General features: G+C 41.6%; 1 protein-coding gene across 3 annotated transcripts in view; it reads left to right on the top strand.

Annotated features, from left to right (window-relative positions):
* The first annotated feature begins 1,463 nt into the window (after positions 1-1,463).
* The window catches only part of add2 (adducin 2 (beta)), a 24,437-nt gene continuing 9,383 nt past the window's right edge, over positions 1,464-16,517 (top strand). The window contains exons 1-8 of one of the 3 annotated variants that reach the window (XM_085180673.1): positions 1,464-1,846; positions 8,784-8,973; positions 9,494-9,635; positions 11,061-11,212; positions 13,365-13,445; positions 14,634-14,783; positions 14,894-15,037; positions 15,261-15,359. In XM_085180673.1, the coding sequence (XP_085036799.1) occupies positions 8,827-8,973; positions 9,494-9,635; positions 11,061-11,212; positions 13,365-13,445; positions 14,634-14,783; positions 14,894-15,037; positions 15,261-15,359 (915 nt within the window). In that variant the 5' untranslated portion in view covers positions 1,464-1,846; positions 8,784-8,826. The other 2 variants (XM_085180675.1, XM_085180674.1) reach the window with 2 other exon arrangements.

Below are 16,517 nucleotides of genomic sequence, written 5' to 3'. Positions count from 1 at the left end.
ATATAAACTATTAAGTAGAGTTTTGGGACTTTAACCTTTTAAAGAAGAGGGACTCCAGCTGAGGTGGAGCAGAGGCTGAAAATGGACAGACTGGTCTTGGCATATAAGCTTCCCACATGGTACTGCCAGCTCTTCTATTTTTTTCCATGGAAAAGTCACACTGCTCTTACATTTGCTGATGAGAGGGGCTTGTAGCAGCACCCTGCAGATTTTAATTGATTAATTGTTTGACTTGTAAACATCCACACACTCATAGTACCATCTCCAAAACAACTGCTCCTGCATTGCTGCTCATATTTCTAACTATAGGCGCAGTGCAGTTGCATAACAGGCGTGATAACAAGGCTACTGAAAGTTTCAAAGAAAAAAAGTTGCCTACCACAACACTGGAAATCCTACTTGTAAAAAGCTAAACATAAAATAAAGTTAATTGGGAATGTTTACACAATCAGGAGTTCTCCATATTATTGACTGTTACATAAAGTGTTATTAAACCTTATTGGCAATTTATTACTCAGTACCATCCTCATAGCTCCTTCATAAAAGGTGATAAAATTTGACTGATACAATGTAACTGTCACATCTGGGCTGTAATTAAACCCTGTAATTAAACTGAATTGTTTTCAATTATTTTATTTGAAACTACAATAATTATATTTAGCTATGAACACTTAAAGTTCACACTAATAATAAAGGGGGAACAAGTCACTCCTTGAAAGAGTGTATTTATAATGTAAGATTGGAAAATATTGTTTACCCATAAAATTATGAAGAAGTTACGCAGTACTTCTGTAATAATTCCCTGTAAAATTATGTTATGCAATACTTTTTTAATTACTCATGCGTGACATAACATTGCTTACACATGACTTAAAATTACCTACAGTATCATTATTTCTTTGTTTCCTGTAAAAACGTGACTTGTTACTCCCTTAGTGTATCTGCCTTTAAGTATTTGCATCTAAATATAATTCCATGTCACATTATTGAAAATTCCACACAGTTACAGGGGAATTCACATCCTGGCCATATTAAGTGTTATCATAACCTCTATATCCATAATCTTCTCTGGTGATCTGATTAACCTTACTTGAAATGAAGAAATCAGTTATATAAAATTGCAGGTTGAGCAAATATTGTGTTGGCCCGTAGTGACGTCACGGGGGTCTGTTTTAGTACTTTTTCAAGCTGAGCCTCCTAAAAAACACAAAGGATCAACTGCATAACCTCGTGTAGCAGTGCTTGATTGTGCTGGAGTGGATGTGTCTGCGTGGGGTAAAAACACAGGGTCTTTACAAATAAAAGTGGAAGTGACCAGCTGCTCTTTTTTCCCACCACCTTGTCTTTCTAGTTCAATTACAATCTGACAAACTCATTTCCAAACACCTACAATCTGCATATTCCTGCTTCTCGGGCTGTGCTGTGTTAAAAACAGAAGGTGGCGCCTGTTTGATGTATGATATTTTCTTCACTTGAAGTGGGCCTGAACGACTAAACAAAAAGACAGCGATAATAAAATCCTCCAGGACTGTGCGTCAAAAGGCTTTACGAGCACAATAACCGAGCACACTGCCAGGATCCCCTCTGTAGCGAACTGACTGGGAGTGTTTGGGGTGCTAGACTGTGCACAGGCGTGGCAGTGGGCTGGTCCTGGCTCACTGAGCGATGAAAAAAAAACAACACAGCAGGGTCGGTTGACTTGGTATCAGCTGAGGCCCTGAAACACTCTGACAAAGGAGCCAGTGCACACAGATTTGTTGCAATTAACTCCTTCACTCTGAGGACGTCTTCAGGCTGTGGGTGTGCCGCACCCACTCAGCAGACACGCTCCCGAGGATGCGCTGAGGTGAGTAGCCCACACTGCTGATATTTACGTGTAGTTATCCACGGAGAAAAGACTGGGTGTAGTGCGGGGTTCTCCCTGACGCGTGCATGAGCGTTGTGTGCGCATTTCTCTGACGATGCCTGCCTGAACTACTTCATGTTTAAGCTGCTGGTGTTGCGCGTCCAACTCTGTTTTTGCACAATGAAATTAAGAGGCCCACGCCGCATGCAGCTTTCACGCACATTCCCCCCTCCTGTAAATGATCTCCGCAGCCAGGCTCGGTGGGTGTGAGGCTGTCTGTTAACAGAGCCTGTGATGGCAGCGCCTCTCTGCTACTTTAGCCACACCGCGTCTGCTTGTCGTTGCTTTCCCTGCGCTGTGTTTCGCTCGCTAGCTGTGCTCGGCCTTTATTTGGACTGTAGTTGGGTTTAAATGTGCCTTTGCTCGTTTGGCTCACTGAGGGGGGTGGTGTAGTGTTGTGCTACCGTCGCTGGTCTCTGCCTTTTTGCAGGAGGCCATTACCGGAACCTCCGCGCTGCTGGTGCTGATGCTGCAGTGCTTCCGAATGTTGCTAGGCAGCCATGGGGAGCGCGCGCGGTTTGCAGGCGGAAGAAAGGATGATACTAAAGAAGGGAAAAACTCGGAAAACAGTTTTGTACGTTAACGTTGACGTTTACATTCCTGTGTTCTGCATGCACTGCTCAGGATCAATTGGCCTGTACGCATCTCCCCCCTCCCCGCCATGTGACACATCTGGGGTTTTTTTTTTTCCTTTTTTTTAATCTCCCCCAGCACAATGGCAGGCCGTGACTGTGGGGTAGCGCTCAGACACAGTAGTCAGACTTCAGCGATACTGAAAAAAGAAATAGCTGTAAAAACAATGGTTTGCACACTGTACCCTGTTCAAGAGAAATCATAGCATTTATTGGGGGATTTTGTTTATCATTTATCCATCTATCGAATAAGACACTGTTGTGGTTATAATGAACCAAAGCACCTTAAAATTTAACTGTATTGTAAGCTGTATGTGGAGATTGTTTGAATTTGGAAAGATAAATAGTTTTTCTTTTTCTTTAATAAAGCAGTGATCAGGACAAATAGAACAAAATAGATGTAAAATAGTTGTGATGAGGAATTATGATGATGTAATTCACTATGTAAGTTAGAAATATGTTCAAAAACATGATTATTTTTTATTTTAAAATGTTTTTTTGTGTTTTGTTTAGTTATTTGTTCTTGAACTCCAGATGCAGAGGGATAGCTACTTAGCATATGCTATGTAAAAAGTGTAGGTGCAATGAACGTCAGACACCTTTTCAGCCTGTAACTTGTGTTCATCTTGTTTAATTCAACAATTTGTTGACAGTATGTATTTAAAAGAGCAGTTTGGTGGGGGTTGTAATTGAAAAAGTAAAAAAAAAACTGTTAATCACCAAAACTGGAGCTTATTTTATACGATATTGGCAAGTGGGAATTTTGTTGTTTGAATTTAAATTGAAACAACTTAAAGAGCATATTGTGCTCATGTCCAGCTCCTTATTTTTTATTCTTATACTCAATTAGCATATGCTGAATTTTTTAATTCATGCATTATCATCCATCCATTATCACACAAGGAATATTCAATAACTGCAGGATTCAGTAATACTGTAATTAACGTAGTTCACTCCATTTCTTGTGTGTGTCTTCAGCTGCTGGTCTCATGTGCTGAAATGCTTTCTGTGTTGATGTTTTGTCAAGTTGGAGCCAAATTTCCCATTAGAGGCCGCAGAGACATAACTGTCCTACAGAGAATTTGCAAAACTTATTATACCTCCACATCAATCTTGCATAAATGCACTTTTATTTACTGCACACTGCATTTCTACAAGACACTCTTGTGTCAGATGTTTAATATTAATGTGTCCAATCTAAAGTGTCAAATCTCACTGCTACATGTTAGCAAATTAGAGTCAACTAAACTCTGTTTATTTGTTTTTTACCAAGTCCAGCTGATGTCTTTTTACCAATATTTTTTGTGTGTGTGTTTGTGTATACAACAATTATGTGCACAATATATTTTAACATACATCAATAATATCAACACTTAGCAGCAAATCAGGACTAAAATATGGACAGGTGTCAATTAAACATTTTGTTTCATCTCAGGCTTTTATCCCTGAGTTACCTCAAATTCATCTGAAGTGCATCTGTAGTAGTCTGCTGTTTACCTCAGCTGCCAATATGCCTCCACCTCTATTTACTACAGAGGAGGCTGTAAAACCTTGTGACAGGAGTACAAATCGATGAGTCGATGAAGCTCAGTTGTGTCTAATGGCAGTGATACTGAGGTGAGTTGTTGAGGACATGCTGAACTTTTCTGTCAGTAAGTGCTGCTGTTTTGCTGATGTTAGCCTCTGTTAGCTGCTGTTAGCCTGCATTAGTGAAACCGCCTTTTGAGGTGCCACTAATGTTGATGGATTTAAAAACTTAGTGGCCAGCTGTCCAGAGACAGGAGAGTTGCATGTCCACACTGCTGACAATAACTGCAACAATATTAGGAAAAAATAAACATGTTTATGCATATTTTTATGTGTTGGAGCCCTGACTCCAGGTTAGGAGATGAGGCTTGAGTTGTGGAGGATGAGGTGGTGAAAGAGAAGTCAGTGGTGGAGAGGGAGAGATGCACAAAAGTTAAATGGTCATATATAGTTTCTTTAAATTAAAAGTATTCACAAGGCGTTTTATGCCTACTCAAATCAGATTGCTATGCTTTGGTATGACCTTAAATCAGCCACTCGTGCTTGGAAATCCTCCAATGTGGCTGAATTACAAGAATCCTGCAAAGAAGAGTGGGCAAGACTTCCTCCACAGTGATGTGAAAGACTCATTATTAGTTATCACAAACGCTTGATAACAGTTCCAAGGGTGATACAACCAGTTATTAGGGTTAGGGGGCAATTCCTTTTCACACAGACAGTTAGGTTTGGATAGCTTTTATCCCTTAATAAATGAAATCATTTGAAAAGTGGATTTTGCATTCACTTGTGTTTATGTAATTATAAAATTGCTTTAATGATTTGAAAGATATAAATGTGATAAATAAGAAATCAGCAACAGGGCAAGTGCTTTTTCACAGCACTGCACATGCAAATTGTGATGGAGGACATTAAAACGCAGTGACTGACCACAATTATTCAGTTTCACCACCAAAATCTGTTATGATTTATTGAAGGAATGCTGGTTTGGATTTGCTGAAAAGGTGTGAAATGAACTAAATGGAAGGGAAGCCAAAGAAAATGGATCCAGCAATGCAAAATGTTGAGTCAGTGCTCTCTGCCTCTGTGCTGCTGGATGTGAAAGCTCAGACACAATGACTTAAAACCACTCGATGATAGCTTTGTCTGCTGCAAATCTAACCCTCAAATGTGGAAAATGATGCACTACAAGCTCCGTGTCTTTAAAAGAGAAATGCGTGTTTAGTTTCCAGGGTTTGATTTAAGGATAAACATTGAAAAAGAATCCTTAAAAAAGCAGAACGAGATTCACTTAAAAATGATTGCTTCCTGTCGGATTTCACCGTTTGGTTCGAAAGTACTGATTCAGCTGTCGAACTCAGGAAGTCGTCTTGAGCTTTTGTGAAACAAAAGTGAGGTGATGATGCAGCATGTTCAGCCATCGCAGGGAGACTAATGATAGGGGGTGGAGGCAGTGATGGAAGGCCAGCAGCCAGAAGTCCATGTCTCCCTTTTAGTCATTAGGATCCTCCCTGGAGAGAGCAGCTTTCTGTCTGGTGCCTGTCAGCAGCTGGGCCCCCTCTGCCCCCTGAGACAGAGAAACACACACACCATGCTCTGGTAGGGAAGAGAGAGAGCTGCTGCCGTTGGTGAAACACGAGCGCCAAAAGCATTAAAACAAACCCATCTATGTGAATAGATGTAGATTTAAAGCAGCAGTGTAGCTTGCATATAATATAACACAGTGTGTGTGTGTGTGTGTTTGGGGGAGGGGCTTAATTCTTCAGGGACCGGCTGATGTTTTTGCACAGCTGATGTTGGGATAAGTGCACAGTTTATTCAGAAACTCCATTAAAGGTTTAGTCGTCTGCTGCAGCGAGGTGCAGTAATGCACACGTGTCTGCTGCCACTTTCTCTCGTACCTTCAGAGGATGAGAGTGCATGTCAGCTGAGGTTACACAAACAGTGGCATTGCAGTAATGCACCTAATCGAGTAAGTAAGTAATGAAGACAGTTAGTGAGTGGTAGCATTGGAGGGAGGGTGTGGTGTGTGCGGGACCTTATCTGCTCCCTGCAGCAGAGTGTGTTTGAGTGAGGGAGTGGCCAGCTCTTTTCTGAAGATCCTTACGGTAACTCTTTTACTCTTTCTCCAATTACCGAGCCATATCGCATGCTAACTTCCTCTTAGTGGTTCTGCATGTGAGCTCTTACTGCTAATGCTGCATTTTCTATAGCTCTGCACTTCCACCGGCCAGGGCCCCGAGGAATACGGCATCCTTAATGCGAGGGTAGGTTTTTCATCTTAATGCTCCCATTTGAACGTGCAAGGACGCCGAGGCTTAATGCGCAGGCCGGCTCGTTGTTTATTTATCTGCTGTGAAGCAGGATGCTGAAAAACACAGAGGTATTTAGAGCTGAATAGAATTGTACTTAAATGAGCGTGCTGAATGAAGACACAATTGTACTTTAATGTTCGATCGCGTTTGCTTGATCTCTTCAGAATGTCTCTCTGGGCTGGTGTGAGCAGAGCTCCTGAAGCTTAAGCTTTAAAAGTTTTTCCTCTCATTTGCATATTTACTTACACTTCCTTGGCTAAGCTGTGATAGGGGTGTCTTTTTAAGCTGAAAAGGATTATGGCTGCTGCTTTAGAATGATATGGGTAGAATATTAAGAATAGGTAATTAAACTTATTTTCATATACTTCTTGGAACTATTTATTATTCTCCTACTTTACTTTTTAAATCACATCTGCACATCCTGATTGGACTGTCTGTTCTTCCTGCTGGGTGTGAACAGAAAGTGAATATTATGTTGTCAAATGCGCCTTTTCCCTACATATCATTAAAAATTAAATTGAAAATGGTTTACATAAGCTTAAGAGCGCAAACTCTCATTTCATCTGCGCTTAGTTTGAATGTCTGGGGACATGTGTGTGTGACTTTTGCAAGCATACCTACCGGGCCACGCCTGGATGGAACATCTGGATGCTCAGTGGTCTTTCCCAGACTGCACATTTAATTACACTTAATTTAAAAAAAAAAAGAGGAAAAGAAAACAAACACTGATTTTAAGTTTAAATATTTTTTGTATGAACTTTTGTGCTACCTTGTGTCATTATTTATAGCAGATTCACACGGGAGGCAATCCTTTCACAGATTTTAGCCCTAACATCTGTTGATGATATTTGGCTCACTCACAGATTTCCCCATACTCTCCACACACGGTCTATTGGTATCAGCATCGATAAAAATATCAACCAGTATTATTATTATTAAATATTGGTCTTAAAAATCCTATATTTGTCGCTCTCTGCTAATAAGCAGAGTCATGCTGCATTTTGGAGTGAGAGAAGAGAGCAAACCAGTTTTTTTGTTTTGTTTTTGTGGCTACAATTTACAAAGGTCTACTATACACATCATGTGCAGACAATCTGTAACTGCTGAGCCAAACAGTGGACTCAGCTATGTCGGTTTTTAATGTGCAATGCTTGGGTCAAGCACAGGTAGAGAACAACTGACAAAGATGGAGGCAAGAGGGAGAATTCATAAAAAAAAAAACCCAAAATCCAAACATGCCAGAAAGCTTGACAAAATGCTGAGACAATCTGTGAGGGATCGAAGGGAGGATGTATACATCCTGGGTGTGTCATAAGCTGATGGGAGAGAGGTGTGGCTGAAAATTGGTGAGAAAAAAGCAAAGGAATCATGTAGACTTAGCTTAGGTGAGTAATTTCAAAATAAAACAGGAAATGAATGAACTGAGACCACAATCGCTAAGTTATTGTGTTGAAAACAGACAAAATTTGGGGCGATGGTTTCACACTAACCTGTGCTGGTTAAACTTGTGTGTTTGCTTGTCTCCTCCACACAGAGTGGACCAGGGAAAACAGTTTTTACCAAAATATGAGAACTAATCAACCGAACCTTTTCAAACTCTACAAAAACATGTTTTCAGTCAGTGCAAACATGCTGCCATGCAGTCATCCCAAATCCTGCCTGCATGTTGATGATGCTGTGCATCAATTAAATGTTCCAGTATGCTATAACTTTGCACTTCTCTGCTATTGGAGCAAGACACTGCCCCCCTCTGACAACAGATGCTCTCTGCTGGTAACTGAGAGTCTAACTTCTGTATTGCTACAGACCTGGGTAATAGGTTCACAGCAATACAACTGGATAAGCAGGTGCGAAGAGTTGGTAGGTGAGGGAACAGACCTACAGAGATTTCTCAAATTAACTGATGTATCACAACAACAACACAGTTTGTGGCTCCAAGATATGCTAATTTTTTTCCCCCATAAATGCTTCACATCTGTACACAGTATACAGATGTGAAGCATTACTATACAGTCATCCTCTCGTCACACCCAACTGGTCACAGCAGCCGCCCCTCCCTCAGCCTGCCTCTGCTGGAGGTTCCTTCGCTCGCTCATAGGCGGTCGTTTAATTGTTAGGGTCTTTACCTTAGAATATAAAGCAGCTTGATGTGACTGTTGTTGTGATTTGATGTTATACGAGTAAAATTTAATAGGACTATCATTTACATCAGATTATTTTGCAGACCACTACACTACACCAAACCCCATGTGGTGCACTAGAGCTGGTGACATTCACAGTTTGTAAATCAGCAGAAACATTTACATTCAATGATCAGTGTTACCTGACGGTTTGTAAGCACTTAAAAAGGCCACTGCGATTTACAATTTACAGTTTTTGTAATTAACTGCATTTTTTTCTTTGCAGATCCACCCCTGGTTGTAAGACGCCCACTGCAAAATAGTAAAAGATGAGCAAGTCTCCCACCCCAAAGGGCACCCCGGTGCAGCGCAGTCCCAGTGATGGAGTCTCCGAGGGCCTCCAGTCTCCCCAGCACTCCACCCCCAGCATCGGGCCACAGCATAAGAAACGCATCTCCAGCCTCCTTCAGAGTCCAGTAAGACGTCTGCTCGCGTCTGATTTATTCTTTTTCTTTCCCCTCAGCCTCTCTTGCCCTCTCTCTCCTCTCCGGATGTGATTATCTCCTCACAGATGAATAAATCTGGTCTCAAATGCCACGTGACAGCTCGGGTTACAGCCAGTGCTGGACCTCCATGCTGAGTGATTGTGTGTGCTTCTGCATATGGAGTGAGAGTGACTATGAATTGCAAGGACGGATGCAATGAGGGTGACTCATTAAATATTTTCACTCACCCTCACCCATGTAACGGACAAGTGTTTATAAAGTTGTGATTGTGCTTAAAGCTCCTGTGAATTTGTTCCAGTTAGACGCTTTTTCAAACACTTGCATTGAGTTTTAGCTTGTGAAGAAAAAGGCGTCAATCCAGTATTCAAATGTTCAAACTGTACAAAAGGAAGTTCAAATAAACATTTTTATGAAGCTGAAAAGATTTTTAAGGCATGATCTGTGTATATGTCTTTGATAATATAGTCATTTATTATCTGTGTTTCTGCAGTCATTTAGAGAGGAGCTGGATGTGCTGATCCAGGAACAGATGAAGAAGGGTGGCAGCTCATCCAATCTATGGGCACTGAGGCAGCTGGCTGATTTCATGGCCTCACATGGCTCTCCGGCTTCCCTGCCCGTCTCCCCCTCAAGTATGTGTTCCACATCTTTTAGTAAACATTTATTCATCCTAGCTTCATGTACATAAACAGACAACATTAAAACTTCTCCGTGTGAAGTGTCTGATACGGATTGTCTCGTTACAGTAAGACGTGAGTGGTTAGGCTGTTGTTGTAGCGTATACAGTGGGTAGTACCTACCAAAAGGAGTCCAAGGAAGGGCAAGGAAAGACTCCTGCGGTGGCCAAGGTTCAGTGATGCATGTGGAGTGAAAACCTTAATGGTAGCTATGATAGAAAGGTGTGAACAGAGTAATCCCTGCTCATACCTTCAAATGTCCAGGCTTAAACGCATCTGTTGTGGGATTGTGAACATTAGAAGAGAACAGTGGAAGAAGGTGGCCTGGTCTGCTGAATCACATTTCTTTCACATCATGTTCACTGATCTGGGAACGAGGTGGAAATAGAACGCCTTGTGGGAAGCAGGTCAGGTCACTGATGAACATCCTATAAGGCGGCTACGTTCTTGATGGCGGTTGCCTTTCTCAGGAGGATCTTTCCGCGTGCCTTAAGGAGCACGACGAAGAGTTACAGTACTGATTTTGCCCGTGAATTGTAAATTTGCTGGTAAAAGAAGGCAGATCCATGATCTGTTTGCTGCTAACATTTTAATGAGACTGCAGGAGTTTCTTTTTACTAGTCATATTTCATGAAGAACTTTTCCAGAGTCAAAGGTGTAAGGTTACTGTTACATTTAGACCAGCGGTCCCCAACCTTTTTGGCACGAAATGCCCGAAAATATTTTCACGGACCGGCCTTTAAGGTGTCGTGGATAAATACAACAAAATAAAACTAGTACCGGTACCGAAAAAAAGAAGATTTATTCATAACACACGTGAAAAGACCCAGGAAAACCGAGTTAACGATAAAAACGATAACAAAAAAAAAAACGCTGAAAACTGATAAAACCCCTGAAAACCATACATTTCACACCTGAGCCTCAACTCTCACGGCCCGGTACCAAACGACTCACGGACCGGTCCGAGGCCCGGGGGTTGTGGACCGCTGATTTAGACGATTGTTCTTTTCCATTGAGCTACTTTTATTTGCTAGTAGCAAGTGCTAGCACTATAAGCTAAGTATGCTATTGAATAGTTAAGTGTGCTATTTATTGTTCTAGGCTTGTCTTTTGTAATTTATTACTATCAGTTTGTCCTACAAGCTCCCTGGAAAGTGTTTAGTTGACTGACAGGAACTAGAAAGAAAGAGCGTATTTCTCCCAGGTTGGGTTAATATGAGCATCCACGCTAAGTTGACTTTAAGGAAAAGAGCTAAATGAGATGTTATCTACCTATGTGGTGATGATGTTTTATTGAAACAGTCTTTTGTGTGCAGACCATGAGCTTTACTGCCTCTTTTCTGTCTCTGTCTGCTTTCTCTCTTCCTCCCACTCGCACAGACATGATGATGGTGACACCCATCAATGACCTGCATGGCTGGGAGCCTGGCAGCATGGTGAAGGGGGAGAGGTTGATGCGCTGCAAGCTGGCCAGCACACATCGCCTGTTTGACCTCTTTGGCTGGGCCCAGATCGGCCGCACCTGTCTCACAGTCAGTTCTGCTGCCTTCTCACATTACATTCCTCACTTTAGCCTTATTTCTTTTAAGAAGCATTAATGGACGCATGTGAAACATACTTATACACTGCCTTCCGGTAAGTTGAACAGGCTGATTAAGAGATTAGGTTGCAGATGTGCTTCTCATAAGTCGCTGAGTGATTTGACAGCAGTATTAATCCATGGTATGACTTAGTTTCAGATATGAATAAAGGAAAAGCAATTATCTGTAGAGGATATTATCTGTGTGATTAAGTGCAAGTAAAATGAAGGAGATGGGCCATAGGAACTTGCAGGATAAACACACGGAGTAGAAAGAGGATCAAGGGAACTGGAATTTACCTGCTATATGTGTGAGTGAGACGATATAAATCTGTCTTTCTGTGCTGCATTTTCTTGATTTTTGATGTGTCAGTAAAATCATAGACTGTATTCAAAAGATGGCCACCTACTTCTTAATGAATCTTGTTAATGAAACCTACACCTGAGTACTTTTGTTATCGTCATCTTAGTGGACCTGATGAAAGATTGGTGGACCAGGGTGAGAATCTGAGGGACAAATCGTAAAGCTTACCCTTAAGTCACTTTATTGTACTGCAGACAAAATAAAGTTAATTAAAATCGTTACAATAAAGTTGTATTCTAAAAGAAGCTAACGGTTCAAACCACAACCTCAGAAGTAAAGTACTGTGCTTTCAATAACATATATGTGGTATTAAAATACGCCAAATGTTTTCCTTTTAAGCACATTTTATATCAAACCGATTTACCAGTAGGCCGCCATTGTTATTTACTTCTCAATGCACTCTGGGTAGTGACGTCACACAGTTGCACTGCATCGAGTTCGCAGTTAGCAGCGCACTGGAAATGGCTTCTGTTCAACCTTTCCAGTTTGAACCAGAGCAAACCGAGAGAGAGAATGAGAATAGTCAACCAGCACTTAGTTTAGATGAAGATGAAAACAATCCGTCACACGAGGACGCGAGAGTGAGGGAAAACTGCTGGTGTCTATGCGGCTGCTGCTTGGCAATGGCAGCGGCGACTGAGAGCGTTTGTTGTAAAGAGCAGCAGCTATCCATGGTATCGCATAACCGCATGATGAAAACATTAATTGAATTCTAATTTTTATTATAAAGTGAAATTACGATATCATTATTTTTACAGATTCTCCATGCAACACCAGTGCACCTTTGAAGCCGTCGTGCCAAACTAAGTATCCCCGACAGAATTTGTTTCCCCTGCGTCGGGAGCATACACTGGGCTTTCAAAATCATGGACTAACAGTATCCCACATTCATCATTTTTAGTTCATAAACACTTCTAATAATTACTAACTACTCCAGAAATTTTGGAGATGTTAGCTCTTTATACAGTAAAGTTACAGTGGGATACAAATAATATCAGGCTGATTCTACCACAGTTTGTTCCCCCTGTCCAAAGACTTATTGCTCCTGAAATTTTGGAGGTTTTAGCTCAGTACAGTTCTGTACAGTTACAGAAGGATACAAATAATGATCAGTCAAAATGTCATTGGTTTATTTAAATAATCCCATCCGTTGTTGTACCAAGGTCCCAACGCAGGGGAAACAAATTCTGTCAGGAATACATAATTTGGCACGACATTGACAAGCAGCAGCCGCATAGACACCAGTAGTTTTCCCTCACTCTCGCGTCCTCGTGTTTTGTTGTTTTCATCTTCATCTAAACTAAATGCTGGTTGACTATTCTCATTCTCTCTCTCGGTTTGCTCTGGTTCAAACTGGAAAGGTTGAACAGAAGCCATTTCCAGTGCGCTGCTAACTGTGAACTCGATGCAGTGCAACCGTGTGACGTCACTACCCAGAGTGCATTGAGAAGTAAATAACAATGGCGGCCTACTGGTAAATCGGTTTGATATAAAATGTGCTTAAAAGGAAAACATTTGGCGTATTTTAATACCACATATATGTTATTGAAAGCACAGTACATATTTTAGCACAAACGTGTTAATAGCCGGGGTTCCCTTTAAAGCCCAAAGTGTTTTTGCAATCAGGTGTCACCCCCTGGTGGCCATTAGAAAGAAAGCAGGTTATGTCCATCTTTTATATGCAGTCTGTGTATAAAAGTCAGTAGTGTAAGTTTTTTTTTCCGCTCTCTCTCACTGACAGCTGCGTGTGAGTAAAGAACAGGAACACTTCCTTGTGCTTCCAGATGGACTGGCCTATAGTGAGGTGACTGGATCCAGTTTGGTGAGTCAGCAGCGACACATGTGACTGGGTTCTTCTGGCTCCATTGTTACTGATACAATGCTACTTTTGATTGTACTTCATTTGTTATATAATTAATGAGTGCTACAGTGGATGTCCAACTGATTTCCTTGATCATTTATTCTTTAAAATTACACTGAGATTAATAACTGAAATATTATTAATGAATAAACATACATCAAAGTCAAAATGCCTGTCGATTTCCAGTAAATGCTCCTCAAAGAGACTTTTCCTATATATTAAATCTCATGTTAAATCTCATGTGTCAATGTTTACATGCCATAGAACAATATGGTGATAATAATATGGGCATCCCAGAAATCTAGGAGATGTAAGATATTGTGCTACAAGCCTACATGGCTGTAAATGTCATGTAGGCTGCCCTTTACGACAGTCAATCAGAAATCTAACTGAGCAAAATAAGAGCACTGTAATCTCTCATTTAACTTCATTATCATTTTTACCCTCAGAACTAATATAAGAGTCTTCATGTTAAACAAACAGGCACAATTACATTGTATGTGAAGCCAGTGCTTTCAATGAAACTGAACAAACAACAACTTCCTGTTTTGTTTTATCTGCTCTTTCCTCTTGTTCTCATCTGCCACTTAAATCATTCGGTCAGCATTTTTGATCTGACATCTGACCAAATCTCACATTTTTAAAATACAATTATTACATTATAAACAGATAAAACGATTTATGCATCACTTGCTTGAAGGGGAAAGTGTGTTTTAGGGTCTGGCCACGAAAAGTTGTGCCTTGTGAAAAAAAAGGCTGTTGGCTATCTGTGGAGAGCCCTCTGCCTCAGCAGCCTGAGCCTGCAGACGAAGCTGTGGCTCAGTCATGACTCATTTGCTGCTACAGGCACAAGAAAATAACTCTTCCTCCTCCTCCTCCACTAATCATTGTTATCACCGCAGCCTTGATTTAACTTCTGACTTATTGAAGTTGCTACCAACACACACTAACTGAAGAACAGAACCATCACTCATGAGCAAAGGTATAAAAGTAAAAAGTGCACATCATTCATTCACCTACAGCTACATTTGTGACATATGCAACTTGTGTTATATTTTTGCTCTGTATGAATCCCACGTTATAGAAATATCTTAACTGGAAGCCTTACTGCTAAATGTGACCCTGTGATGGCGCTGTGCACTTTTACAGGTAAAGGTGAATATCCTGGGCGAACTGGTGGAGAAGGGGAGCACCAACCTGGGAGTGGACACTGAAAAGTTCAGCCTGCACTCTGCCATCTACTCGGCCAGGCCAGATGTTCGCTGTCTGTTTCATCTCCACACACCGGCTACAGCAGCAGTGAGGCAGCTTTAGAGGACTCATGCAGACACAAAACAACTGAATTTTACTGTTTATTCCCTAAAATAAGAAGATTTTTGTAGCACATTGTGACTTGAGTCTATCTCTAGGTTTCAGCTATGAAGTCTGGCCTCTTGCCACTGTCCCATGAGGCACTGCTGGTTGGGGACGTAGCCTACTATGACTACAATGGAGTTATGGAGGAGGAGGAGGACCGAGTGGAGTTACAGAAGAGCTTAGGACCTACCTGTAAGGTGAGCAGACTAAAAGAGTCAACACTGACAGTAAGACCCACATATCTTTGCTCAGTTCAGCAGCTGCTGCCCTCGTGCCTCCCACATGGGTTTCAGAGTGAATGGAGAGAAGACGTAGGGTGATGTGGTCGTGCGCTGGATTAATTACTGGAGCTGCAGCCTGTCTCCCAGCTGAGATGATTTCATTCTTGTGGTAATATTTCTATTTTATGATACCTTTCAGGTTCTGGTGCTGAGGAATCATGGCATAGTGGCTCTGGGGGAGTCTGTGGAGGAGGCCTTCTACACCATCTACCACATCCAGGCTGCCTGCCAGATCCAGGTAACACACACAAGCACACAGTACTGACAAACAGCTGACGCACTGGAGATGGAGTGTGTGGCTATGTGAGTGGGAAAATGAAGTATCATGTATTTCAGCCAGTAGCTCTGCACTGCAGTATAAAACACTACAGGTATGTTAGCACGTGATAAAGCAATTCTGCAGTAATCCTACAGGAGCAGCAGTGAAGCCTGAAGGGAAGCAGATATGTGACTGTAAGGTGTTCAGTCAGGGGTTTTGTAAAACACTGCTGAGCTTGATTAAATCTAAATCATAGACCATGTCATATATAAGATTCAGAGTGTAGCCACCCTGATGCCACCCCTTCTGTACTCCTTACCTTAATATATCTGTGGAGTTATTGTGAGGAACACAAAACAAACTTAACTTACATTTACCTACAACAAGCGCTACCTATGGTCCTGATTTTGGCCTCTGCTTTTGCCTCCACTGCCTACTGGATGTCTATTTCTGTTGGCTGTGCAGGCAGTTGTCATAGCACCCAGCCGTCAAAGAGCCAACAGGGGCTGTATCCCAATTCAGGGTCTGCAGCCTTAAAGTACGCAGCCTCAACGATCCTCAAGGGCCGCGTACTTAAAGACCGCTAAGGCCGGAATTGCGAGGCTTGTGAAATGGGACGGTCTAGCCTCCGTTGCGCTGCCCAGGTTGCCTAGCAACCATGATACTAACAACTGGAAACGTTTCATACAGCATTGTTTGACAGAAATGAAGGAGAAAATCTTTTGTTCATTTGTTTGTTTGTTTCTACATGAGCTTTGATCATTCTCTGATTAAGCTCAGCTATTTAACAGCGTATATTTTAAAGTAAAGGCTTTAAAACCAAGTTAGTACAAACGTCACTAATGTCACATAACTTTGCCGACATGTGGACAACAGTAATGTTTTCATGTTCTTCATTATTAAACATTTGCACATAAATAAGTGACATAATATTCAGTACTTAGTTTACTAAGTTACTCTTAGCGCCCCTCAGCCTTATCCACACCCACCGCCACGCTATGCATTCTGGGATATGTTGGGCACAAACACCGCCACAGCCTTAAAATTCAGGGAAATGAAGGACGCATTTGAGGGCCGCATTTCGAGCAGCCTTTGAATTGGGACAGCCTTCGTCGCGTCGCTGTGACGCACTCGGCC

This window comes from Neolamprologus multifasciatus, chromosome 12 (assembly GCF_963576455.1).
Source record: "Neolamprologus multifasciatus chromosome 12, fNeoMul1.2, whole genome shotgun sequence".
Lineage (NCBI taxonomy): Eukaryota > Metazoa > Chordata > Actinopteri > Cichliformes > Cichlidae > Neolamprologus > Neolamprologus multifasciatus.
The sequence above is the reverse complement of the archived record's forward strand: the minus strand, read 5'-3'. Positions and strand labels throughout refer to the sequence as shown.